Raw genomic sequence first — 26,674 nt, 5'->3', positions numbered from 1 at the left:
TCCAACAGCTTCCTGACGCCCTTTGACATCGTGGAAGCAAAGGTACCGTTCCAACCCTAAAAGGCCGCCAGATGCGACCTCCAAACTTTCACTTTTGCCAACAAGAGTACCTGTCAACCCTAAAAGGCCACCAGAAGTGACCACCAGACTTTCACCTTTGCCTACAAGAGTACCTGTACACCCTAAAAGACTGCCAGAAGTGACCAGCAGACTTGCACCAAGAGGCCAAGATTGAACCTCAAGCTTTGTATGCTTTGCTTTGTTTGATGCTTTATTAATGTTTACCGTTTTTTCTTGGTTATATAGCTAATGTTTATCTTAGTTATATAGTTATATGCTATTCAGTTAGTATTACTGTTTACTGCTTATCTTAGTTTATAGTTAAATTTTTTTTCTTCTTTTACTAGTGGAATTTACAATTCCAGGTGGGGAGTCTGCTGTCCCAGCCAGTCTATGGTAATTGGATAGTTATTTAGGAATTATGAGCTGTCGCCTTAAGGGAATACATCATGGTAAATGTAGTTAAAGGTATCCTGGGAAATGTAGTTCATGTCACATGGCCACATCTGTAATCCTGATTGGTCACTAAATTGACCCTCGAGGGTTTGGGGGAGGTTTCCCCCCATTCTTGCCTGGACTCATGAACTGATAGCAGCTTTTCTACCGCTATGAGATGGGTTAGGAGATAACCATCTTTCACCTACAATGCAGATATACAAAGGATTGTTCATAAAAGAAGAACTTTGTCACAAATGTGAATTATGAGGATACCTGATGAACCAATAAATGTTCTTTGTTATGGACGTCTTGTTGAGTTATCTATCTGAATCTGTACAGTTTATGAATCCACCTCTGTACAAGATACAGGAAAGTTATAGCTATTAAGTAAAATAGAAGAATTTTTAAAACTTGCCAACATTTAATTTGGTGTTTATAGGCTATAACTGACAAATAAACAAGCAAGCTGGACAAAATAATATGAAATGTATTGCTTCTCCTCAAATCTCTTTTGCCAACAATTCTCATATTTCCTTCTTGTTTTACTGAGATTTGGTAACCACGTTATCGTAAGTCGGTGAAGGAGGAGGAGGATTTGGTTCAGCTGCAACTTGTCCACCTCTGATGACTTGGTAAGGCAAAAAAACTATGGTTGGCTGTAACAGAAAAGAATAGTCAAGACAAAAAATACTCAGGAATGCATCTGTTTCTCTAGTAGGAAGAATAGATTCTCCACTTGTGTGTTTTTGGAGTCTCACCAACAGGCTGAAATCCTTGATAACTCAAAATCCTGATAGAGAATTCTTTAAAACTATAAATTAACATGCAAATGATGAGCATTTAAGTAACTTTTCCTGATCAAATCTGCCATCTTTATCCACACATTCGGACAATGTTTGCTCAGGATCTCCCACCTTCCTACCAAGAAGTGTGACAGGAAGTCCCTCATCCACCCAGTGAGTGTTCACTGTATGGAATAGATGACCTTCTGAAATAAAGATGGTACCAACTGGGATTGTCCTCTGGAAAATGGTTAAGTGGTAAGAGAAGTGATCTCACTTCTCCTGAGGACCTTTGGGGACTGGTTTTATTTTGTGCTTCAGTTTTTATTGCAGTTTTATATTGCTTATATTTTATGTTTTGTATTTGTAAATACTGTATTGTTATAAACCTCCAAGGCTCCAGCTTAATTGAGGAGTAAATAAATAATATTCTCATGATTTTTTCATTTATTTTAACCATTTAAAGGCCCGGAGAAGATCCATTTCCCCTCAAGGTAAGTTATTTTTTTATTTCTGAAATGGCTTCAAATGACAGTGCTGTGAACTGATACAGGTAGAGATAAAGGAGAATATTGTAGCTCAGGGTTGAAATGATGGTCTCTGAGCTTACTTGTTTCTTTGCAGATGTTTATCATCCAAAGAATAAACCTGCACCGATGATCCAGAGTTGTTATTTCAAGAGGCAACTGGACTTTTTGGTATCACTTCTCATCCAAGAAGCTTCTTCAGCTCCTTTAGGACAACCATGACTGAGAATCTCCATAGGCACTGACTGCACTGATGATGTTACCTAATTTTAGTAATGAAACATCTGCAACAAAGCAACCAACCAAGCTAGAGAGCACCAAGAACCCCAAGACAGGTATCTCTGTATGCTAATTTACCTGCTTACAATAATCTTAGAGTTCTTCTGTCAGGTCCAATCTTATTTACCCCCTTCAGTCTTTGTTCTGTCACATTTTCTGCATCTCAAATTAAACTAAAGCATTTCTGAAAGGTTGAGAGCATGTTTGTTATTGGTACAAATGGAAGCCAATTGTCGCTTCTGCAAAATAAGGACGCACATGGCTTTCTGACCCAACACAAAACTTGTCCAGGCAGAATGTAGGTACATGGTTGGGAATACAATTGTTTTCAACTTATTTTTTCAAAGGTCTTTGTAGTGCTGGCAGAACCCCTTTATGACTACATCTATATTTGAAGATCTTAAGCAGCATATGGTAGTCATATACATTGCTCAAAAAAATAAAGGGAACACAAAAATAAGATATCCTAGATCTGAATGAATGAAATATTCCTATTAAATACGTTGTTCATTACATGGTTGAATGTGCTGACAACAAAATCACACAAAAATTATCAATGGAAATCAAATTTAGCAACCCATGGAGGTCTGGATTTGGAGTTACACTCAAAATTAAAAATGGAAAAAAATGCTACAGGCTGATCCAACTTTGATGTAATGTCCTTAAAACAAGTCAGAATGAGGCTCAGTAGTGTGTGTGGCCTCCACGTGCCTGTATGACCTCCCTACAATGCCTGGGCATGCTCCTGATGAGGCAGCGGATGGTCTCCTGAGGGATCTCCTCCCACACCTGGACTAAAGCATCCCCCAACTCCTGGACAGTCTATGGTGCAATGTGGCATTGGTGGATGGAGCGAGACGTGATGTCCCAGATGTACTCAATTGGATTCAGGTCTGGGGAACGGGCGGGCCAGTCCATAGCATCAATGCCTTCGTCTTGCAGGAACTGCTGACACACAGCATCTCCAGACCCTGTCTTATCTGTCACATGTGCTCAGTGTGAACCTGCTTTCATCTGTGAAGAGCACAGGGCGCCAGTGGCAAATTTGCCAATCTTGGTGTTCTCTGGCAAATGCCAAACGTCCTGCACAGTGTTGGGCTGTAAGCACAACCCTCACCTGTGGATGTCAGGCCCTCATACCACCCTGATGGAGTCTGTTTCTGACCATTTGAGCAGCCACATGTACATTTGTGGCCCGCTGGAGGTCATTTTGTAGGGCTCTGGCAGTGCTCCTCCTGTCCCTCCTTGCACAAAGGCGGAGGTAGCGGTCCTGATGCTGGGTGGTTGCCCTCCTACGGCCTCCTCCATGTCTCCTGATGTACTGGCCTGTCTCCTGGTAGCGCCTCCATGCTCTGGACACTAAGCTGACAGACACAGCAAACCTTCTTGACACAGCTCGCATTGATGTGCCATCCTGGATGAGCTGCACTACCTGAACCACTTGTATGGGTTGTAGACTCGTCTCATGCTACCACTAGAAAACACCGCCAGCATTCAAAAGTGACCAAACCATCAGCCAGAAGGCATAGGAACTGAGAAGTGGTCTGTGGTCACCACCTGCAGAACCACTCCTTTATTGGGGATGTCTTACTAACTGCCTATGCTTTCCACCTGTTGTCTATTCCATTTGCACAACAGCATGTGAAATTGATTATCAATCAGTGTTGCTACCTAAGTGGACAGTTTGATTTCACACAAGTGTGATTGACTTGGAGTTACATTGTGTTGTTTAAGTGTTCCCTTTATTTTTTTGAGCAGTGTATTTAGCTGTTTGTCTGAAAATTAAAAATGTTATTTTTTAAAAAATGAAAAAGACCCCCCCCAAATGGTAGTATTCTGGAAAAATGTGATCAAGTGACAGAACCTTTAAATTAATGTAAATATATTCATTTAGAACTGAGCCCTCTTAAATGAGGACACAATCTTCTGCATCACTGAATTAAAGAGAGACAACACAAACTGCATTTTATTCATGACATTCACTCTCAAACAAAACAGAAACTGGGAGGAAATTCCATCATCCAATTAGTCATATGCAGAAGCAAATAAATAAAAGGATGTTGGGTAAAAATTCAAGCGTCTTCTCATTATAAAGCTTATTGGGTAACCTGAGTAGCCAGTCTCACCTATTATTCAGGGTAATAGCAAAGAAATCAGCAAAAGGTCAGGCTAGGTGGAGTCTAAAGAAGAAAAATGGATAATCTTCTTTACATTCTTTAACAATGTGAAGTGCTAAAGCTACTATTGAAATATCAAATATTTACCTGGGCGTCACTACAGCAAGTTGCCTGGCACCCAAAATGAGCCAGGGAAACAGTGATGCAAAATTCCAGCATGCTGAACAACAGCAACACACAGGACAGGCCATAACCGACTATCTGTATAGTAGGAAGACATTTGGAAAGATTCTGATTTGCAGCTGTTGCTTTGGAAGAGCCCTGTTTCTGTTGTGTCCCTGACAACTACAGTTCCCAGTCTGGTCTGCCATGTCCCTAGCTAAGGGGGAAGGGGTGTTGTGTCCCTGACAGTTTCCGTTATGTCTTTGGAACTGGTTGGAGTCCCCAACCAGGTCCGCTGTTTGAGCGGGAACACCAGCCGCTCCCATTGGTTGGCTCCGTTTGACAGTCGGCTATAAAAGCCGGCTGTCGAGCAGAGCCAGCCAGCTCAGCTCGCTCGCTCGCTCAGATCTCTCACCCTCTGGGCTGCCTGCCCAGCCAGGGCAGCAGCTCGCCCTCTGGGCTGCCTGCCCAGCCAGGGCAGCTCTCGCCCTCTGGGCTGCCTGCCCAGCCAGGGCAGCTCTCGCCCTCCGGGCTGCCTGCCCAGCCAGGGCAGCCGCGGCAACCTGTTATGCTTCAATAAAGTGATGTTAGCCTTCAGCTCCATGTCTGCCTCCTGTGTCATCCAAAAACACAACACTGGCGATGAGGATGGGATCGCACAAAGGAGAGGCAACCGGACTGAATCAGCTGAGCTAGTCACTGAGAGCGAAATCACGGGCGCTGAAGCCACAGCCGCCGGCGCTCACAAGGAGCACGAATTCAAAAGCCTCTGTAGCTTGAGCTGAAGTCGCTAAGAGCGAAGCCACGGGCGCTGAAGCCACAGCCGCCGGCGCTCACAAAGAGCGCGAAATTCAAAAGAGCTGTGATCACTAGAGAGCGAAGTCACAGGCGTTGAAACCGCAGCCGCCGGCGCTCACAAAAGAGCACGAAATTCAAAAGCCTCCTCAGCCGTGGAGACAGACACCGCCTGACAGGCGCAGCCGCAAACGCTCTTCTCAGGCGCGAAAAACGCTCTTGCTGAGGAGAACGCCCGCCGGGCGTGCGCCGCGCTCTGCACGCGCTCAAGCCTCCGTTTGCTGAGGAGAACGCCGCCGCCGGCAGCGCCGCTACTGAAAACACGCTCAAGCCTCCGTTTGCTGAGGAGAAACGCCCCCCCGCCGGGCGCTGCCGCCGCGCTACTGAAAACATGATGCTCAAGCCTCCGTTTGCTGAGGAGAAAACGCCCCCCGCCAGGCGTTGCCGCTGGCGCTACCGAGAGCACGACGCTCAGAACCTCCGTTTGCCGAGGAGAAACGCCCCCGCCAGGCGTTGCCGCTGGTGCTACCGAGAGCACGATGCTCAGAACCTCCATTTGCCGAGGAGAAAACGTCCCCCGCCAGGCACTGCCACTGGCGCTACCGAGAGCACGATGCTCAGAACCTCCATTTGCTGAGGAGAAAAACGCCCCCCCGCCAGGCACTGCCACTGGCACTACTGAGAGTGCAAAGTTCGAAGCCTCCCTCACTCAGGAGACGAACGCCGCCCACAGGCGCCACTGCCGCCATTTCCAAAAAGCCACCAAGACGAGCCGGTCTACCTGTCAAACCTCGAGGAGCCGATCTACCTGCCAAAGGCAGAGACGAGCTGGTCTACCTCCTGAAGAGCCGATCTATCTGCTGAAGGCAGAGACGAGCCGGTCTACCTCCCGAGAGCCGATGTATCTGCTGAAGGCAGAGACGAGCCGGCCTACCCTGAGAGCCGACCTATCTGCTGAAGGCCAAGATGGGCCAGCTACGTCAAGCGCAGAGAGCCTGATCTACCAAGCAGCTGTCCTACGGGCCTGGTCTACCTGCCAAATCCAGGAGCCTGATCTACTCAGCAGCTGTCGACAACGATCCCCAGCCAAAAGAGCCCAGTCAACCCGCCGAGAGTTCCCTGCAGGCCCCGATCTACCTCGCCAACGACGACGAGTTCCCTGCAGGACCCGAGCCACGTCGCCGACGCCGAGGCTCCCTGCAGGCTCTGGTCTACTCATCCAACGCCTAGAGCCGGTCTACCAACGAAACGCATGGACTCCCAACCGAACGGCCCGGTTCTGCCTTGTCAAACCCCGAGAGCCTGGTCTACCAAGCCTAGAGCTCCATGCAGGACCCGGTCTACCGAACCAAAGCTGTACGTTCCCTGAAAGGCCCTGATCAACTCAAGAGACACTGAGCACTCCTAAGCCCGACCCGGTCTACTGGCAAAGGTCTCTACCCCAACTGGGAATCCCCTGGGACTGGGGGTCTAATTGCAGGTCCACCATTTCCCTAGCCAGGGGGAAGGGGTGTGTCCCTGCCTAACCACAGTCCCCAGTCTGGGCTGCCATGTCCCTAGCTAAGGGGGAAGGGGTGTTGTGTCCCTGACAACTACAGTTCCCAGTCTGGTCTGCCATGTCCCTAGCTAAGGGGGAAGGGGTGTTTTGTCTCTGACAACTACAGTTCCCAGTCTGGTCTGCCATGTCCCTAGCTAAGGGGGAAGGGGTGTTGTGTCCCTGACAACTACAGTTCCCAGTCTGGTCTGCCATGTCCCTAGCTAAGGGGGAAGGGGTGTTGTGTCCCTGACAGTTTCCGTTATGTCTTTGGAACTGGTTGGAGTCCCCAACCAGGTCCGCTGTTTGAGCGGGAACACCAGCCGCTCCCATTGGTTGGCTCCGTTTGACAGTCGGCTATAAAAGCCGGCTGTTGAGCAGAGCCAGCCAGCTCAGCTCGCTCGCTCGCTCAGATCTCTCGCCCTCTGGGCTGCCTGCCCAGCCAGGGCAGCAGCTCGCCCTCTGGGCTGCCTGCCCAGCCAGGGCAGCTCTCGCCTCCGGGCTGCCTGCCCAGCCAGGGCAGCCGCGGCAACCTGTTATGCTTCAATAAAGTGATGTTAGCCTTCAGCTCCGTGTCTGCCTCCTGCGTCATCCGAAAACACAACAGTTTCAATGTGTAGAATCTCCTGAATCTAATAAACTGGCGTGTGTAATTTATTTTCGTGTTAACACCATAAATAATGAAGGCATCAAATGCCTAGTCTCTATGGCCAGCCCCTTTACTGCCCATTGTTGCACCTGTTCTGATTTACTCTTGAATGCTATTGCCCTTTCCTGGCTTCTACAAATCCCACCTGTTACAGACTGGTTTTCTCCTCTGACTTAGCTGCCAATCATTTTCAGCATATCATCAATCAGTAAGGAAACCATCACTCACTCAGGGTATTACAACAGAAATGGCGTGTCTGCTGCACCTTCCTTCCACTCTCAGTTTGGGCATCTCCCAAGTTAAATTTAAGGTAAAATAAAGATACATATGAAAAGACATTGGGTATTGATAGCACAAGCACTACTAATCTTCTGAGAAGGGGAAAACAACTTCTTCCACAAGTAGAGGTTTCCTGCAAGACAGAAGATCTGAAACAGACTAGCAGGAGCCATCTTCTCTGGGCAAAGAGATTAAACAGTATTGTAAAGAGATTTATTCTGCTTATTTATCAAATGTAGAAGCTGCCTATCTCACTGTCAAAGTAAATAGATGTAATTTGCTTCCCCTCCATTTCCCAATAGGAAATTTAGAGGGTCAGTTTTCCTGTTGCCTGGAGAGAAGTAATTCTCAGTCATCCAGGTCATGTGTCATGCCCTTGTCGGAGTCTGATTCTGAGGGGGAGATTGAGCAGCTGACAGGGAGTGGGAATGTGGCTCTGGTGGCTGTGGAAGAAGCGGAGGATGGGTACAGTCTGGCTGGGCATTCAGAGGAAGACCAGGGCCACCCTCTCTTCATCCTAGGGCATGCAAGGAGGAACGGAGAAGGGAGCAACGCGGCTTACGGGAGAGAAAAGGCCCCTGATCCCTTTCATTAGTTGCAGATGGGAGAACAGGATATAAGAAGGGTGTTTGCACACGGCACCTTGCTGGAAGCAAACCATGCATTATCTCTGTCAAGGCTTATCTGGGTTTTGGCATCCTCCCAACTGTTTGTGCTTTGTTATCTTTTGGAAGTCTGCAATTTATTATCCTGGCCTGTTGTGCTAATTACTTCAGCGTGGGTTGTGTTGGTTTTTTATTTCTAATTTATCTGTACTTTGGGTTTGGACTGCATTTCTTCCCTTTGTAGACTGTTTTGGGAAGAGTTTGATCTCCAGCCAAGGATAACTGGACATTGGGAGCCAAGTTAGAGGTATTAAGGGGGATGTATCTACTTTTGTGACTTTGTTATTTTTGTGCCATGCCCTGGGTCATTACATCATGGTTGTCCCAAAGGTGCTTTTTCAAGAGGCAACTGGACTTTTTTTTTCCTATGGAGACATTTCACTTCACATTCAAGAAGCTTCTTCAGCTCTGACTGGATGGTGGGGAAATGGAAGAATTTATAATCCTTGCAGACAGCTGGTCATTTGCATCCTTTCAGAGAGCTGTTGAGGCCACCATCTAGTAAGAGCTGAAGAAGCTCCTTGGATGAGAAATGAAATGTCTCCACAGGAAAACAAGAAAAAGCACCTTTGGGATGATGGAGAGAGTGGATGGATAGGGAACCTCAAGAAACAAAGTGCTGAAGGGAGAATGAGAAAGAGAAACGGTTAAGACAGAGGCTGGCTAGTCCAAAGTGGAAAATTGACAGGCTTCCCCACTGTCCTAACATATCCACTCTTGGTCACCTGACTTTTCCTCCAAGATAATGGGGTAAGGGAAATAGATTTTATACGCCTTGAGGCTGTTGTTGGATGGGCTCAGAATAAGAGGAGGGGAAAAGACTACTTTTACACTAATACAACTAATGGTGATTTACTCACATCAGGTGTAAATCTTACTCATGGGCTGAGAATAAGGTAAAGGAAATGGGAAAATTGGCATCAACAGAGTGTGGTTAAGGGCAGCAACGTGATTTAGATTCAGCCAGTCTAAGATATATAGTTTCCCCTCATCAATAAGGATACAAGCTGCAAAGGAGAAAAACCTTAGATGTGATACTACTATGATTTAACCCTAATAAGAAAACAAAGGATACAAAATACTAAAATATCAAGCCATTAATCCCAGGTATTGGTGTGATTCTAAACTGTCCAGAGTTCAGAACTTACCTAAATTTCAGTTTTCTAAAACTGGGTGGCAAATGTAAAGAAGGGATGAGGATGTAGGGGTGGCAGGAAAACCCGGGATAGATTTCAACATGTACAGCTGTATTCTATGCTATATAAAATTCTCAAGCACTCCTTTGTTTTTCAGTACCTAAGCCTTACTGTAAAGCAACCAAATGTGTACACTGTACAGCGACATAGTCAAAAATGTGTAAAACATATTTACCATTTTTTTTAAAAAAATATGTCCGCCTCCCACCAAAAAGAAAAAACTGGAGAAAATGAAATCTACAAAGCCCTAAGCACTTTGTACCTTGATGACCAGAAGGTTGCTTGCCCTTATTTAAAAATATATGTATATTTTAAAAATTCAAATGAAATAGAACACATTTCTTTGGGACTGAGACTTATTCAAGGAAAATTTTTCAAACAAATGTCAAATATCCCGGCTGCATATATAATCTCCTTCTGGATTCTGCACATGAAGTCAAAATGTCAGACAAGATTGGTTTACTTACAGATTGGTCATTGGTATACTGACTGATATACTGATGTCTGGTAAGAGGACTGTAGATTATCAGCTCGCACATATACAGGATGATACCACATAATGCCATGATAGCACTTGTGATGTTCATTCCTACACTGGATTTCACCTGAAACAGAAATAAACCAGAAGGAGAGAAATTATAATTACAATGTCAGCATAAGTCTTATTAAATGCAAAGTATAAAAACAATTACCCCAACTATGGTAAAAACAGTGACAAAGAAATTCTATGTGGGTGTTTAATGACACATAACCAGTCAGTGGGTGAACCAGACAATGTTATGTCTTTGGAACTGGTTGGAGTCCCCAACCAGGTCCGCTGTTTGAGCGGGAGCACCAGCCGCTCCCATTGGCTGGCACCGTTTGACAGCCGGCTATAAAAGACGGCTGCCGAGCAGTGCCAGCCCCGTTGCCGCCAGCTAGCCTGCCTAGTGAGAAGGCAGACGCGGCAACCCTTTATTCATTGTAATAAAGCCTGTTACATTGCACTCTGGTTCAGCCTCGTTCCTCCACCGCTCTATAACACTGGCGATGAGGGCGGGATGCGATCAGAGGCTACCAGTAGTGCGATTCCGAAGAGCTGAAGCCGCCGATGCTCACAAAGAGCGCATAATTCAAAAGCCTCCGGGTTTTGAGCTGTAGTCACTAGAGCGAAGTCACGGGCGCTGAAGCCGCAGCCGCCGACGCTCACAAAGGGCGCGAAATTCAAAAGCCTCCGTAGCCAGAGAGACAGACACCGCCGGATAAGTGCAGCCGCAAGCGCTCTTCTAAGAGCGCGAACTTTGAATCAAGACTGAAGGGACGAGCCCTGCCGTTTCCAAAATGAATGCCAATCTGACATTCCCACCATTCAAGCCAGCCGAGGAAACGTGGGACTCATATAAAAATCGTTTCACCTACTTCCTCGATGCCATCGGTTTAGCGGATGCTGCTGAGCACAGGAAAAAATCCTACTTCCTCAGCTACTGTGGGGCTGCGGTTTTTGACACCGCTACAGCACTAGTCGCCCCTCGCGCTATCAGGAGCGTCCCGTGGGATGAACTCCAAGAGATCCTCTCCAACCACTACTCACCTAAGCCATCCCAGATAGCCAGGAGATATGCTTTCCGAACCAGAAAACAGGCTGAGGGAGAGTCAATTAACAAGTATGTGGCAGCTCTGAGGACAGCTGCCTTACAGTGTGGTTTCAGAGACTACCTAGAAGACATGTTACTAGACCAGATCGTCTGTGGGGTTACAGACCTTAGGCTTCAAAGACGTTTGCTAGCAAAAAGGACTTAAACCTAGCCTTAGCCGTGGAGGAAGCCCAAGGTGCTGAGCTCTCTGCCCAATCAGCAGCTGAAATTCAAGGAACTCCTGTAAAACCCAGCAGTTCCACCATCCATTCAGAGGAAGTTTCCATTGAAGAAGACCCCATAGACTCAACAGACGTTAACCGCCTTAAGCAACAAAAGCCTTCACAGGTAGGAGCAGGGCAGAGAAACAACTTCGCCCCCAAGCAACCTCCCATTTGCCTAGCTTGCGGGGGCTCCCACTCTAGGGCATCCTGCAGGTTTAAGAACGCCATCTGCCTGAATTGTCAAAAGAAAGGCCACCTCGCTAGAATCTGCCAAGCAGGGCGAACTTTTCCTCAAAGACCTCCACCACCTACTACTTTCCAAAGGCGAGTGGAGGACTGCTATACCTGCTACCATGCTAACCAAACTTCCCAGACTCCTAATAAAATCACTATTTCTGTTTCTTTAGAAGGTAAGCCCTGCAGGATGGAAGTAGACACGGGGTCTGCACTTTCAATCATCTCCTGGGAAACCCTAAAGAAGATCCATCCCAGATTTGCGAAGAAGAAGCTGCAGAGATGCCACCTGACACTGCGGTACTACCAGGGCAAGAACATCCCTGTCCTCGGGAAAGGCAAGTTTTTAGTTCAATTCCAAGCCTTTAAAGGCCATTTGCCTTTGGTGGTTGTTAATGGTGCCCTCCCCAGTCTGTTGGGGCTAGATTGGTTCCCCTCCCTTGGCCTTAGTGTAACTGGGATCCATGCTGTCTCAACTTCTGACGTAGACGCCCTATTCTCAGATTACTCTGATGTTTTTAGCAGCGAGCTGGGTTGTTATTCTGGCACCCCCATCTCCTTCTCTGTGGACCCCCAGGCAATCCCTCTTCGCCTTAAGCCACGCAGGGTGCCTTTCGCCATCCGTCCAAAGTTAGACTTAGAATTAGATAAGTTACTAAAGCAAGGGGTGTTAGAACCAACTGACTTTGCCAAGTGGGAGACCCCCATAGTCACCCCACTCAAGAAAGATGGCAGTTTAAGAATCTGTGCAGACTATAAGACCACCCTCAATCGTTATCTACAGGTCAGCGCCTACCCTGTCCCTGTTATTCAACACCTGTTACACACCTTCAAACCCGGCACCATCTTTGCCAAATTAGATATGTCCCAGGCATACCAACAGTTCCCTGTGGATGATCAGACAGCTGAGTTACAAACCATAGTCACACATAGAGGGGCATTCAAGTGCAAACGCCTCCAATTCGGCGTAAGTGTAGCCCCGGGTATATTCCAATCCCTCATGGAAAGGATCCTCCAAGGTCTCCCAGGGGTTGTCCCTTACTTCGATGACATTTTAGTCTCAGCAATTGACAGACCCCAACTCATACAGAGAGTCAGAGCAGTCCTAGAGAAGTTTAGGCAGCATGGCCTCAAACTTAAAAGGGAGAAGTGCACCATCGCCACTAGACAAGTGGACTTTCTGGGATATAGGATAGATGCCTCTGGCATTCACCCAGTCGAATCCAAAGTAAAGGCTATCCATGAGGCGCCTACACCAACTAACAAGACGGAACTCCAAGCCTTTCTGGGGCTACTAAACTTTTACGCCTCATTTCTCCCGCACAAAGCGTCTATTGCTGAACCCTTACACAGACTGTTAGACAAAGATTCCCCCTGGCATTGGGGACCCAAGGAAGCCCATGCCTTCAAGGCAGTCAAATCCTTACTCACATCTGATGCAGTTTTAATCCAATTTGATCAAAGACTTCCCCTGGTCCTAGCTGCTGATGCATCCCCCTTTGGGATTGGGGCTGTTCTGAGCCACAGGCTTCCCAACGGTTCCGAGGCACCAATCGCTTTCTTCTCTAGGACCTTCTCTACTGCAGAAAGGAACTACAGCCAAATTGATAAGGAGGCCTTGGCTGCAGTAGCTGCAGTAAAAAAGTTTCATGAATTTTTGTTTGGACACCATTTTGAACTTATAACTGACCACAAACCACTCCTGGGGCTGTTATCAGGGGATAAGCAAACCCCACAGGTACTATCACCTAGAATGACCAGGTGGACTTTGTTCCTGGCCGCTTATTCATTCAAGTTGGTGCATCGCCCTGGAAAAAACTTGGGTCACGCCGATGCCCTTAGTCGCTGCCCCCTACCAGTCCCAGTCGAAGACCCAGCACCTGTTCATGCCATTTTTGAAGTTAACGAACTTAAATTGCCGGTTACAGCTGAGGACATTGCTGCGCACTCAAAAAAAGACAGAATAATTGCCCAAGTTATGGACTGGGTGGGAAGGGGGTGGCCGGAAACGCAATACACAGCTGACTTTGCTCCTTTCAAAACCCGTAAGCAGGAATTGTCGAAACTACAAGGATGTCTGTTGTGGGGGACAAGGGTAGTCATTCCAGCCACTCTTCGTGTACCCATCCTGAAGGTGCTTCATGAGGGCCACCCGGGCATCGTAAGGAGGAAGGCTCTGGCCCGCAGCTACGTTTGGTGGCCCGGCATGGATGCCCAAATCTCCAACTGGGTAAGCTCATGCCAACCTTGCCAAGAAACCAGGGCTGCCCCACCAGCAGCCACGCCTACCAAGTGGGAGAGCGCTAGTGGTCCTTGGTCTCGCCTGCACATCGACCTGGCTGGACCAGTACATGGCAGGACCTTCTTGGTTGTAGTAGACTCTTATTCCAAGTGGATAGACTTGGCCCTACTACCCTCGACAACCACTCAAGCAATTGTTAAGGCTCTGACCCGCTTCTTCGTTACCCATGGGCTCCCTGACACACTGGTGTCTGACAATGGCCCCCAGTTCACGTCATGTGAGTTTAGCATGTACGTTGCCAACTTGGGCATCAGACACATCCTTACAGCCCCCTTTCACCCCGCTAGCAACGGGATGGCTGAGAAGGCAGTCAGGTCAGCAAAAGAGGCACTTGCCAGGTTTGGCCAGGAAAACTGGCATTCCAAACTGTCACGTTACCTCCTGAGCCAACATACGACGCCATGCACCGCTACAAATAAATCCCCTGCCGAACTCTTGATGGGGAGATGCCTGAGGACCACCCTGGACAGGTTGCACCCCCACTACTGCCCAGAGACCCCTTTGGGATCTGACAGTTTGGTCAGGGACTTTGCCTTGCATGACCTGGTGTACGCCAGGAATTATGCAGGGGATCCTCTGTGGATACCAGGTCAAGTTGTGTCAGTCACAGGTCCTAGATCCTACAGGATCCTCCTGGAAGATGGACGCCTGTGGCGTAGACACGTGGACCAGCTCCGAAGGCGATGGAGAAGCACAACTAATACCAACCCAACCCTGCCTCCTAGCACCGAGGACTCCCTGCCGTTACCAGCCTACCCAGTCGGGAGCTCCCTGCAGGATCCGAGCTACCCCATCGACCAGGAGGCTTTGCTGGAGGGTCCGAGCTGTCAACAAGGGACACCGAGCCAACAGCCAAGCGAACCAGCCTGCCAGCCGGACCAAGCGACTCACCAAGGTCAACCCGAAAATGTGGACTTACCTAATTCACAGAGCACCACACCTGACCGAACCCACTTCCCGACAACCTCTGAGACGATGCCTGGGGGCAAGGACTTGACGCCAGCCAGCAGCTTGCCCGGGTTGCGACGTTCCGGCCGCCAGCGCAGACAACCAACTTACCTGAAGGACTACGCATGCTCCCAGCTGGGGGAAAGGAGTGTTATGTCTTTGGAACTGGTTGGAGTCCCCAACCAGGTCCGCTGTTTGAGCGGGAGCACCAGCCGCTCCCATTGGCTGGCACCGTTTGACAGCCGGCTATAAAAGACGGCTGCCGAGCAGTGCCAGCCCCGTTGCCACCAGCTAGCCTGCCTAGTGAGAAGGCAGACGCGGCAACCCTTTATTCATTGTAATAAAGCCTGTTACATTGCACTCTGGTTCAGCCTCGTTCCTCCGCCGCTCTATAACAGACAACATCCACAAAGATCCTAGGAATCAAACATCAGCAACAACACATTTTCCCACAGTGGAAATGCAAAGCCCACAACTCCATTTTCTAACTTTTCTAACACTGTCAAATTCCTTTTTTCTGTTTCCAGATGTCAGCCTCCATTTAAGGCCTTGTGGTTAAAAGGGACAGGAAAAATGCTACAACTTTTTCATCCCTTAACATTTTGCTTAACGGAATCCCACACTATTTATTGTAAGATATGGTATGCTCTAAGTATTAAATTTTAATGTTAAATGCTCTTTTCGCTATAAGACATTACAGAGAGGCTACTAGAGAGGTGGGAATGGAGAAATCCTTGGAGCCAGTAGTGAGAATTCTGAACATTTAAAAATTGCTCTGTCGTATTTTTCTATCAAGATGATCATTTTTCTTCTCTTCAATCCACACTGTGTTCCTTTACAAGATAAAAACATTTCTGTGTTGCTATGAACACACTTTAAATCAAGAGGAGGGGAGAAAGCAAGCTCTTTGTAGGAGAGCTACCATCAGCTCTCTCCTCCCTTTGATTCCCAGAAGGATTCCCACTCGAGTTCCATACTTTTACTCCTAACATGCTGAGCTTCTTTCTGATATTGCTTTCATGTAGGAATACTTCTGAAACTGGACCATCTGTCGAGGAGGAAGAGCAGGAGGAGGAGGAGGAATAATATTGAAAGTCTGCTTCAAGATTAGAGCACGCTAGGCACCTCTGCTCAGGACTTGCAATACTAATAGCGATTAAGCTTATATACCGCTTCACAGTGCTTTACAGTCCTCTCTAAGCAGTTGACAGAGTCAGCATATTGCCCCCAACAATCTGGGTCCCCATTTGACCCACGTTGGAAGGATGAATGGCTAAGTCAACCTAGAGCCTGGTGAGATTCAAACTGCCAAATTGCAGGCAGCCAGCAGGCAGCAGACGTAGCCTGCAGTACTGCATTCTAACCATTGCCCCACTGCAGCTCACCATTACTAGTAGCAACTAAGGAAGCTCTGGTAGAACAAGCACCCACATTGTTGTGTAGTCGGATGACACAGGAGGCAGACACGGAGCTGAAGGCTAACATCACTTTATTGAAGCATAACAGGTTGCTGCGGTTGCCCTGGCTGGGCAGGCAGCCCGGAGGGCAAGAGCTGCCCTGGCTGGGCAGGCAGCCCAGAGGGCGAGCTGCTGCCCTGGCTGGGCAGGCAGCCCAGAGGGCGAGAGATCTGAGCGAGCGAGCGAGCTGAGCTGGCTGGCTCTGCTCGACAGCCGGCTTTTATAGCTGACTGTCAAACGGAGCCAACCAATGGGAGCGGCTGGTGTTCCCGCTCAAACAGCGGACCTGGTTGGAGACTCCAACCAGTTCCAAAGACATAACGGAAACTGTCAGGGACACAACACCCCTTCCCCCTTACCTAGGGACATGGCAGACCAGACTGGGAACTGTAGTTGTCAGGGACACAACACCCCTTCCCCCTTAGCTAGGGACATGGCAGACCAGACTGGGAACTGTAGTTGTCATGGACACAACACCCCTTCCCCCTTAGCTAGGGACATGGCAGACCAGACTGGGAACTGTAGTTGTCAGGGACACACCCCTTCCCCCTGGCCAGGGATACGGCAGCCCAGGCTGGGGACTGTGGTTAGGCAGGGACACACCCCTTCCCCATGGCCAGGGACAAGGTAGACCTGCAATTAGACCCCCAGTCCCAGGGGATTCCCAGTTGAGGTAGACCTTTGCCGGTAGACCGGGTCCGGCTGAGGAGTGTTCAGTGTCTCTTGAGTTGATCGGGGCCTTTCAGGGAACGTGCGGCGTTGGCTCGGTAGACCGGGCCCTGCGTAGTTCTAGGCAAGATAGATCGGGCCCTACAGGGACCTCTTGGCTTGGTAGACCAGGCTCTCGGGGTTTGACAAGGCAGACCGGGCCGTTTGTTTGGGAGTTCGTGCGTTTCGTTGGTAGACCTGGTCTAGGCGTTGGGTGAGTAGACCGGAGCGTGCAGAGAGCTCTCGGCGTCGGCGAGGTAGCTCGGGCCCTGCAGGGAACTCTCGGCGGGTTGACCAGGCTCTTTTGGCTGGGGATCGTTGTCGACGACTGCTGAGCAGATCGGGCTCTCTGGATTTGACATGTAGACCGGGCCCGTTGGACAGCTGCTTGGTAGATCGGGCTCTCTGGATTTGACAGGTAGACCAGGCCCGTTGGACGTCTGCTTTGTAGATCGGGCTCTCTGGGCTTGACTGGTAGCTGGCCCATCTCGGCCTTCAGCAGATAGGTTGGCTCTCAGGGTAGGCCGGCTCGTCTCTGCCTTCAGCAGATAGATCGGCTCTCGGGAGGTAGACCGGCTCGTCTCTGCCTTCAGCAGATAGACCGGCTTTTCAGGAGGTAGACCGGCTCGTCTCTGCCTTTGGCAGGTAGATCGGCTCCTTGAGGTTTGACAGGTAGACCGGCTCGTCTCGGCGGCTTTTTGGAAATGGCGGCAGTGGCACCTGTGGGCAGCATTCGTCTCCTCAGTGAGGAGGCTTCGAACTTTGCACTCTCAGTAGCGCCAGCGGCAGTGCCTGGCGGGGGACGTTTTCTCCTCGGCAAATGGAGGTTCTGAGCGTCGTGCTCTCGGTAGTGCCAGCGGCAATGCCTCGGCGGAGGGGCGTTCTCGTGCTCAGCAGCGCTGCCTGGCGGGGCGTTCTCCTCAGCAAGGGCGCGTCGTGTTTTCAGTAGCGCCGGCGGCAGCGCCCAGCGGGGGGGCATTTTCTCCTCAGCAAACGGAGGCTTCGAAAATTGCGCTCTGAGAAGAGCGTTTTTTGCTGCTGCGCCTGTCAGGCGTTGTCTGTCTCCTCGGCTGAGGAGGCTTTTGAATTTCGCGCTCTTTTGTGAGCGCCGTCGGCTGTGGTTTCAACGCCTGTGACTTCGCTCTCTAGTGATCACAGCTCTTTTGAATTTCGCGCTCTTTGTGAGCGCCGGCGGCTGTGGCTTCAGCGCCCGTGGCTTCGCTCTTAGCGACTTCAGCTCAAGCTACAGAGGCTTTTGAATTCGTGCTCCTTGTGAGCGCCGGCGGCTGCGGCTTCAGGGCCCGTGATTTCGCTCTCAGTGACTAGCTCAGCTGATTCAGTCCGGTTGCCTCTCCTTTGTGCGATCCCACCCTCGTCGCCAGTGTTGTGTAGTCGGATGACACAGGAGGCAGACACGGAGCTGAAGGCTAACATCACTTTATTGAAGCATAACAGGTTGCCGCGGTTGCCCTGGCTGGGCAGGCAGCCCGGAGGGCAAGAGCTGCCCTGGCTGGGCAGGCAGCCCAGAGGGCGAGCTGCTGCCCTGGCTGGGCAGGCAGCCCAGAGGGCGAGAGATCTGAGCGAGCGAGCGAGCTGAGCTGGCTTGCTCTGCTCGACAGCCGGCTTTTATAGCCGACTGTCAAACGGAGCCAACCAATGGGAGCGGCTGGTGTTCCTGCTCAAACAGCGGACCTGGTTGGGGACTCCAACCAGTTCCAAAGACATAACGGAAACTGTCAGGGACACAACACACATCATGGTCATTAATTCTCTCAGGCATCTCTCATATTCATCATGGAACTGATAGAACTTGCAGTGTTGCAGGTTGCACATTAGGAAGGGAATTTGGGAAGAAGCCCATCACAGAATGGGGACTAAGGGAGGCTCAAATTCTGGATGGTTCAACATTCTCTACTGTTGATTGGGGTGTGTGTGTGCTTTTGAGATTGCTTTTCTTTCACAAATGTTGATTTAAAACTGAGCAGTATCTGGAGACCATATAAAAGGACGAGTGCTTACAAAGAAGCAGCATAAAAGAAACCAAACCACAATTTGGAAGGTTCGCAGCTGCTACACAAAGTGATCCAGAAGAAATAAACTATGGAAAAAGAAAAACAAATGATGGTGGTCCACTGGGAATAAAAGAGAGAAATTATCACAAAATGATGACACCCGTGAGAGGCTAGGGAGGTTCCAGTGCAAACAAGAACTTTTATAAGTCTCCATTAGCCATTACTACAATGGTGCATGACTCAACGAAAATTCACACATACTTACAAATATCCCTCCCCAAAAGGGGTAGCCTCCAATTGCAGAGATGGGGAGAAACCTGAAAGAGGAAACCAATGAAGAAAACGAGACAGTTCCAAAGCCAATGTGGATCAGCCCAATCATGATTTCGACAGCCTGCAGAAGGAAAACACACAAAATAAGACAACTTCATTTGCTGAATCTGAGAAAAATATTCTGATTTGTTACCACCCCAGGAAAGATATCATTTCTATCCATCTTAGAAAAATCCTTCAAGGGGGTTGGGGCTTCTAAGCTTGCAGTGCAGGTGTTGACCTAAGTCCTGGTTTCCTATGGTGAAAAATCCTAATGGGGAGAAGGGACAGTTTGAGACACCGTTGTCACTATGTACTGGACATTTACTTCAGACTATGATCTAGTTTGACCCTCATTGGGACAGTTTTTGTCAGGAAGATGGTCTGTAAAAATATCATACTGGGCCTTTGAGAGAGAAATGCTATGTCTTTCACTGCAGACTCCTCTGAAGTAGGAAGTTATATGCAGTCATAAGCGCAAAGTGACTTCAACCATCTTGGGCTGGAACCAATCCATGACTAAGTCATTCTGGAGAAATGCCCAACAGTTGCACTTCTCAACTGGCTGAGCTCCACTTTCTCATTTAAGGAGCAAAGCAAAAGAATGAATATCTGAGTCAGAATGTTTTGCATAATCACAAATGAAACTACCAGGAAGAACAGAGGTTTCTGGAGTAGATTCCAGAACCAGACAACAGACAAGCCAACTTCAAGAAATTCAACATGAGGGTCTCAGGTATCTACATAGCTCTAAAACTTTAATGGACTTCAAACAGGAACATAACAAAGCATGCATACCCCAAGCACTTTGGGCTCAGCCTTGAGGAATCTCTCCAAAGGACTCTTTTGTGGGATTTGTTGAGGAGCACTGGTGGAAATCCCAAGTTGCTGAGCTCCATACTGAGGATATGGAGTTGTTCCAGATGCCTGAAGAGCAACACTGGGCAATCCAGGGGTCATTTGGATTATGTTTGCTCCATTAGAGGGGATGACAATTGTGGTTTCAGTGGCCATGCTTGCTGGCAGTGTTGCCACAGCTAATTTACCTGCAAACAAACAAGTGAGGAAAAGTTAAGGTCTTAACATCAAGGAGGCAAATTCTGGTCCTTCTCCTTAATTTCACTTTACGAGATAATATTTGCCTGTAGTGAAACTGAAGAAGATTGTCAGAAGGGTTCAGGGAACAGGTAGTAAAAACATACGACTTTCTCAGGGATAGAAATCCTCCTTTTGCCTACCATTTAGCGAGAACAAAGAAGCTTCTTACTTGAGAAGTGAAATGTTTTCAAGGAAAAAACCCCAAAAGACTCCAGTTGCTTTTTGAAAAGCATCTTTGGGACAACCATGACCTGGAAGATTGAGAATCTCCATGGACATCAGTTGAGAAAAAGTTAAGGAGAATAGAGAGAACATAATATTTTTCAATGCAAAAGGTCTCTTTCTGATCTTAGCACCACCTCGGAATCCCCAGCTAAATGGCATTTCCATTTGGGCAAGGTTTTATTGTACTTCCCTCTTGTCCTATTACTGGCAAATGGATCTAAAGGCATCAAGCATGGATGATCATGTTGATTGCCATCTTCCAGGAAAGTCGTACTGATTGGGACATAAGTTACTGGGAAGGACTCAAGAACAGGATCTGTATCCCACCTTTGCTTCATTGATGTGGTGAGGTTTCTTATCAGGACACAACTGGACCATCAGCCTGGGTTTCCTAACAAAACTCTGGACAACCTCAGAAAGCAGGGAAGGGGTACAGTAAAATTCCAATTGCCATCACATCTAATAGCCCTCCGGATTTTTAAAACTCTGACCAAAGGCCCCGAATTAATCCCACCAGTTAGGATTTGTACAGCCCTTAAGAGGAAGCTACTTCCCTTTTGAGCTGTATTAATTGGAAGTCAAAGTTAAGTGAGAGTCGACCCATCTACATTCTTTTGAATGGTGGACTTCAATATTGAATCTTAGTAAGTTTACACGGCGCCTTTGCGCGCGTTGGGCACATCCATCACAAGATTAACTGCAAACTCTTTCCTGTCCGCTAATTCTCCCCTGAAATCCTCCCTGTTAGATCGGTGGATCGGGTCACATAAGAGGCGAGACGCGAAAGTGAACAATCAGCTCTTTATTGTGACTTCAGAACACGGACAGCTAAAGTGTGCGAGCCGCTCGGCTTTATACAGCCGGCCGGCGGCTCGGCGGCCAATGGCAGCACTTTGAATCTCCCGTGATCGGCTCGGCCAATCGTGGTAGATTCTCAGCGCTCCAATCACAGGCGTTCAGTGAACCAATCGGGTTGCGGTCCGGGTGGACCAATCAGAATGCGAGTTTACAAGAATGTTAATACAGAACACCCCTCCCCTCATGGTTTCGTCCGACGCAGCGTCGTGACGTAGTCGCGCGCAGGTAGGTGGGACTCTGAATCTGTCTAGTTGACCTGCACGGTTCAGTCTGTGTGTGATCGTCGGCCGGTTCGGACGGGCTCCGCGTCGCTCTCAACTCCGTTGATGGAACCGCCTGGAAGGGTGAGCCGGGCCTGTTGCCGCAGCTCCCGCCCGGACTACCTGGGTCGGTCGAGTTGCGGTTCCTGTTGCTCTCGCTCGGTCTTTCCGGGCTGGTTGAGCTGGCTTGGCTGTACCTCCCAGGTGAAGATCCCGTCTGCGACAGTTCGAGGTCTGCTGGTGAGTATGGCTGATTTATTTGAATGTTTCTGTCTTCTGGTGGGGGGTGTTCGGCTTGCGTTGGGGGGTGTGCCGTTGACGATTCTGGCCTTTCGTCATTTACCGGCTTGGTTGTTGAGGCTTCCCCTCCCTCTCTGCTTTCCTTGGTTGTTGTTGCCGAGGCGTCGGGGGTGTTGGCGGCTAGTCTGGACCGTAGCTGGTTGATGTGCCACTTCCAGCTCCTTCCGTCTGTCGTTTGGAGTCTGTATGATCGGGGCCCGGTTACCTGTGTTATTTGTGCAGGTACCCAGAGGGGGTCTCCCGTGAAGTTCTTTGTGTAGACCGTGTCCCCGATGTTGAATGCCCGGTACCGGCTGGAGGAGTTTGGGGGTTTCTCTGGGTTGTAGGTGGGGTGTAGTCGGTCCAGTGGAGACCTCAGTTTCCTTCCCATCAGTAACTCCGCTGGGCTCTTGTTCGTGGTCGTGCTCGGCGTGATGTGCTGTATGAAGAGTAGCTTGTTTATTTTTTCTTGGATGTCGCTGGTTTCGATTTTTTTGATGGTTTTTTTGTGTATTGGATCATCCGTTCCGCCCTACCGTTTGCCGCCGGGTGAGCCGTCGAGGTTAAGGCGTGTCTGATGCCCCGTTCGGCCAGGTATTTTTCAAATGCCAGTGCCGTGAACTGTGGCCCGTTGTCCGACACTATGACATCCGGTAGCCCATGCATTGCAAAGAGTCTGTTGAGCTTGTCGATGACCGCTTCTGTTGTTGTTGCCCTCATGGTGCTTACCTCCAGCCAGTTGGAGTAAGCATCTACGGTGATGAGGAATGTATGCCCCTTGGTTGGCCCGGCGAAGTCTATGTGTATTCGCGACCATGGTCCTCTGGGGGTTTCCCATTCCAGGACTGGGGCGGCGGGGGGTGGTGGCTCTCGACTCTTGGCACCTGCTGCAGCCGGCGACCCATGTCTCGATTTGTTTGTCCATCCCTGGCCACCAAGCGTAGCTTCTGGCCAGGGCTTTCATCTTGACAACCCCGGGTGTCCCTCGTGCAGCATTGCCAGCACTCTATTTTGTAGTGCTTCCGGTATGACTACCCGGTCTCCCCAGAGTATGCACCCCCTTTGTGTGAACAGCTCAGTTTGGCAGTTTCGGAAGGCTTTGAACTGTTCGCCGCCTTCGTTTTCCGGCCACCCCCGCTCTACCCAGCTCAATACCCGTGCCAGCCATTTGTCTTTATTTGTTTCCTGGGCAATGTCTGGCGCGGTTAAGAGTGGGCTGGGTAGGGTCTCGATTTGCAGGATCATCGTTGTGGGCGCTGGGTCATCGTCTAGGTCTGGTAGTGGTGACCGGCTTAATGCATCAGCGTGCGGAATGTTCTTGCCGGGCTGGTGTGACAGTTCATACGAGTACGCGGAAAGGAACTCGGACCACCGTGTCATCCGGGGCGACAGGATGTTCGGGGTGGCCTTGTTCCCTGCGAGTATCCCAAGCAGGGGTTTGTGGTCCGTAATGATTGAAAAGGTCCTACCGTAAAGGTACTCGTGAAACCTTTTCACTCCGGCGATGATGGCGATGGGTGCTTCCTTCCCGTCGGGTAGGGTATGGCTGAGGACCGCTCCGATGCCAAAAGGTGATGCATCGCAAGTTACCGTGAGTGGTAGAGTCTCGCTATACTGGATCAGGACTGTGTCTGATGTCAGCAGGTTTTTTGTTTGTTGGAACGCAGTCTCCTCCCACTTTCCCCAGGTCCAGATGGCTGCTTTATCGAGTAGCCGGTGTAGGGGTTCCACCACGGTCGCCTTCTGGGGTAGGAAAACATTGTAAAAATTAAGCAGTCCCAAGAATGCCTGTAGTTCCGCCTTGTTTGTTGGTGTGGGGGCTTCTTTGATGGCTCTGAGTTTCTTCCCGGTTGGGTGTATTCCGTGCCGGTCCAGGAGGTACCCCAGGAATTCGACCCTCTCGGTGTGGAGTTGGCATTTGTTTCTTTTGACTTTAAAACCGGCGTCTTTGAATTTGCTAAGCACCGCCCTTAAACGGGTTTCCAATTGTTCTCTGTTGGCGGCTGCGACCAGCACGTCATCAAAGTAAGGGACCACTCCTTTTATTCCCTGGAGGAGCCTTTCCATGAGACTTTGGAAGACTCCTGGGGCGACGCTGACTCCGAATTGGAGTTGGTTGCATCGAAAAGCCCCCCGGTGTGTAACAATCGTTTGCGCTTCGGCTGTCTCCGCATCGACCGGCAATTGCTGATACGCTTGTGCCAAGTCGAGTTTTGCGAAGACCCGGCCTCCCCCCCAGTGAGTGCAGAAGGTGCTGTACTACTGGGACGGGGTAGGCGCTTTGCTGCAGCACGTGATTGAGGGTGGCCTTGTAGTCACCGCAGATTCTTATGGAGCCATCGGGTTTGATGGGGGTGACTATGGGCGTTTCCCAGCGGGCATGGTCGATGGGTTCTAGTACCCCTTGTGCGACGAGCTTGTCTAGCTGCTCGTCGATTTGCGGCTTGAGCGCAAATGGCTTGAGCGCAAATGGCACTCGCCGAGGCGGATTGGGGCGACGTTAGGGTTAAGGTTGAAAGAGATAGGGGGCCCTCGGTACTTGCCTAGTGAGTCATCGAAGACCTCCTGGAACTCTTTTACGAGGGTCGCTTCCCAGTCGGCCTCGTCCGTGTGATGGATGCCCGTCACCTCGATTCCCAGCGGGGAGAACCATTGCAGGCTGAGCAAGCTGGGGCGGTCCCGGTCCACGATTGTGAGTGGCAAGATGTCGGTGTGGTTCTTGAATGTGACTTTAAAATGCCCGATGCCGGCCACAGGGATGCGGTTTCCCTGGTAGTCTTTCAGGATTAGCTTCTGGTCGTCTAGTTCGTTGCGGCGGATGCTCGGTACTAGGCGCTTGATTGTGTGCCAAGAGACCATTGAGAGGTAGGACCCGGAGTCCACTTCCATCTCGCAGGGCTGGTCCTCGATGCACAGCGCCACGTGTACCTTTCGGGCATCCATGGTTGATGAATGGCCGATGACGACTGTCTGGTGGGTTTCCTCGCGCCGCTGTGCTTCGCTGAGTCGTCTGCTGCGGCTGTCGCGGCTCCACCGGCTCTCGGTCTGGCAGTCTCGGTGCCTGGGGGGAGTGCTGTCTCATCGTCGGGGGCTGTTTCCTCGTCGTTGCGGGCTGTAGCTCTTTTTGTTCCGGCACACCTTGGCGATGTGCCCCCGCTTCTCGCAATGCCGGCAAATGGCGTCGAGAAAACAGCATTCGGAGTGGGGGTGGTCACCGCCACAGCCAGCGCAATGGAAGCCTGACTTACGTCCCCTGCGGTCCCGGAGGTCGCGCTCGGTCTGCAGCCGATGGATCTCCTCGTCTTCGTCCTCGGTGTCGGATTGGGGTTCGAGGTCACCATGATGTGTGGTTGTTTCTCGGCGGCTGGCTTCTCCGGGCTTCGCTGAGGCTGGGGTCGCTTCGTTGGCCGGTGGCCGTTTAGTCGTGTTTGCTTGTCGCATCCGGGCTGCTGACTGGCGGGTGGCCTCGGTGGCGGTGGCCTCGGCGAGGGCGTCGGCGAGGGAGATGTTGCCCTTTGCCATTAGCCGGCTCTGCAACACGGGGTCTCTGAGTCTGAGGACAACTCGGTCTCGAAGTGCCTCGTCCAGGTCAGGGAATCCGCAGGGGCCTCCCAGGTTCTGCAGTTGAGCCACGAAGTCACCTATGGTTTCGCCTTCGCGCTGATCTCGGCGGTAGAAGTCGTGCCTACGGATGAGGATGGGCACGGCAGGGGCATAATGGCAGCGCAAGATGGGCTCGAGGTCAGCCCAGTCCATCTCCTTTACATCGGCGGGCTTGGCCAGCGCCTTGGCCATCTTGAATACCGTGGGGCCACAGTGCGTCAGAAACACTGCCTGTTTCCTCTGGCCGTTGGCGTCCTTGAGGTTGCTACATTCCAGGAACATCTGGAAGTGATCGGTGTATGACTCCCAGTCCTCGGTGGCTGGGTCGAACGGAGCGGGTGGCGGGGTGCTGGCCATCTTGCAGGTCGTTGAGCGCCGTTTGCCACGTGCTAGTTGGTCCTCGCCTCACGATCCCACCTTCGTCACCAGTGTTAGATCGGTGGATCGGGTCACATAAGAGGCGAGACGCGAAAGTGAACCAGCTCTTTATTGTGACTTCAGAACACGGACAGCTAAAGTGTGCGAGCCACTCGGCTTTATACAGCCGGCCGGCGGCTCGGTGGCCAATGGCAGCGCTTTGAATCTCCCGCGATCGGCTCGGCCAATCGCGGTAGATTCTCAGCGCTCCAATCACAGGCGTTCAGTGAACCAATCGGGTTGCGGTCCGGGTGGACCAATCAGAATGCGAGTTTACAAGAATGTTAATACAGAACACTCCCATCTAGAAGACCTCAGGTGGCTGAGAGGACCGCGGGTGCATGGCTGCAGGGAAGAACCGGCAGGCACGGGATGGTCCACGTATTAATTCCATATTAATTTTTAAAGAAGTAACCAGAATTTACTCACGGCGACCGCTCAAGACGAAGTACACGGAAGCCTCAGGGGAAACGAAAGTTTCCTTAAAGAGAACAAATGGAGGGCAGAGCTCCCCTGCCTACTAAAAGGCGGGATTTACTCACCTTAATCGGGGACCGCATGTAAACCTTCTTTCTTGTCCCTTCAACTGTTGCAACAAATAACAGTTTGGGGCCAGGAACCTTCTGCTTGTTCAGAGACGA

General features: G+C 50.1%; 1 protein-coding gene across 1 annotated transcript; it reads right to left on the bottom strand.

The window, feature by feature from the left end:
• Positions 1–291: 291 nt before the first annotated feature.
• LOC113450199 (membrane-spanning 4-domains subfamily A member 8-like) lies at positions 292–26,540 on the bottom strand. The gene is made up of 7 exons (XM_087920800.1): positions 26,463–26,540; positions 20,092–20,339; positions 19,247–19,375; positions 19,011–19,067; positions 9,974–10,088; positions 4,351–4,505; positions 292–1,154 (listed from the first exon to the last, which is right to left on the bottom strand). The coding sequence occupies exons 2-7, from the start codon at positions 20,305–20,307 to the stop codon at positions 1,041–1,043; spliced, it is 786 nt and encodes a 261-aa protein (XP_087776926.1). The 5' UTR covers positions 20,308–20,339; positions 26,463–26,540; the 3' UTR covers positions 292–1,040.
• Positions 26,541–26,674: the final 134 nt, after the last annotated feature.

This window comes from Pseudonaja textilis, chromosome 1, assembly GCF_049901715.1.
Source record: "Pseudonaja textilis isolate UNSWEBS1 chromosome 1, rPseTex1.2, whole genome shotgun sequence".
Lineage (NCBI taxonomy): Eukaryota > Metazoa > Chordata > Lepidosauria > Squamata > Elapidae > Pseudonaja > Pseudonaja textilis.
Note: the sequence above shows the minus strand (reverse complement) of the source record. Positions and strands in the feature narration are given on the sequence as shown.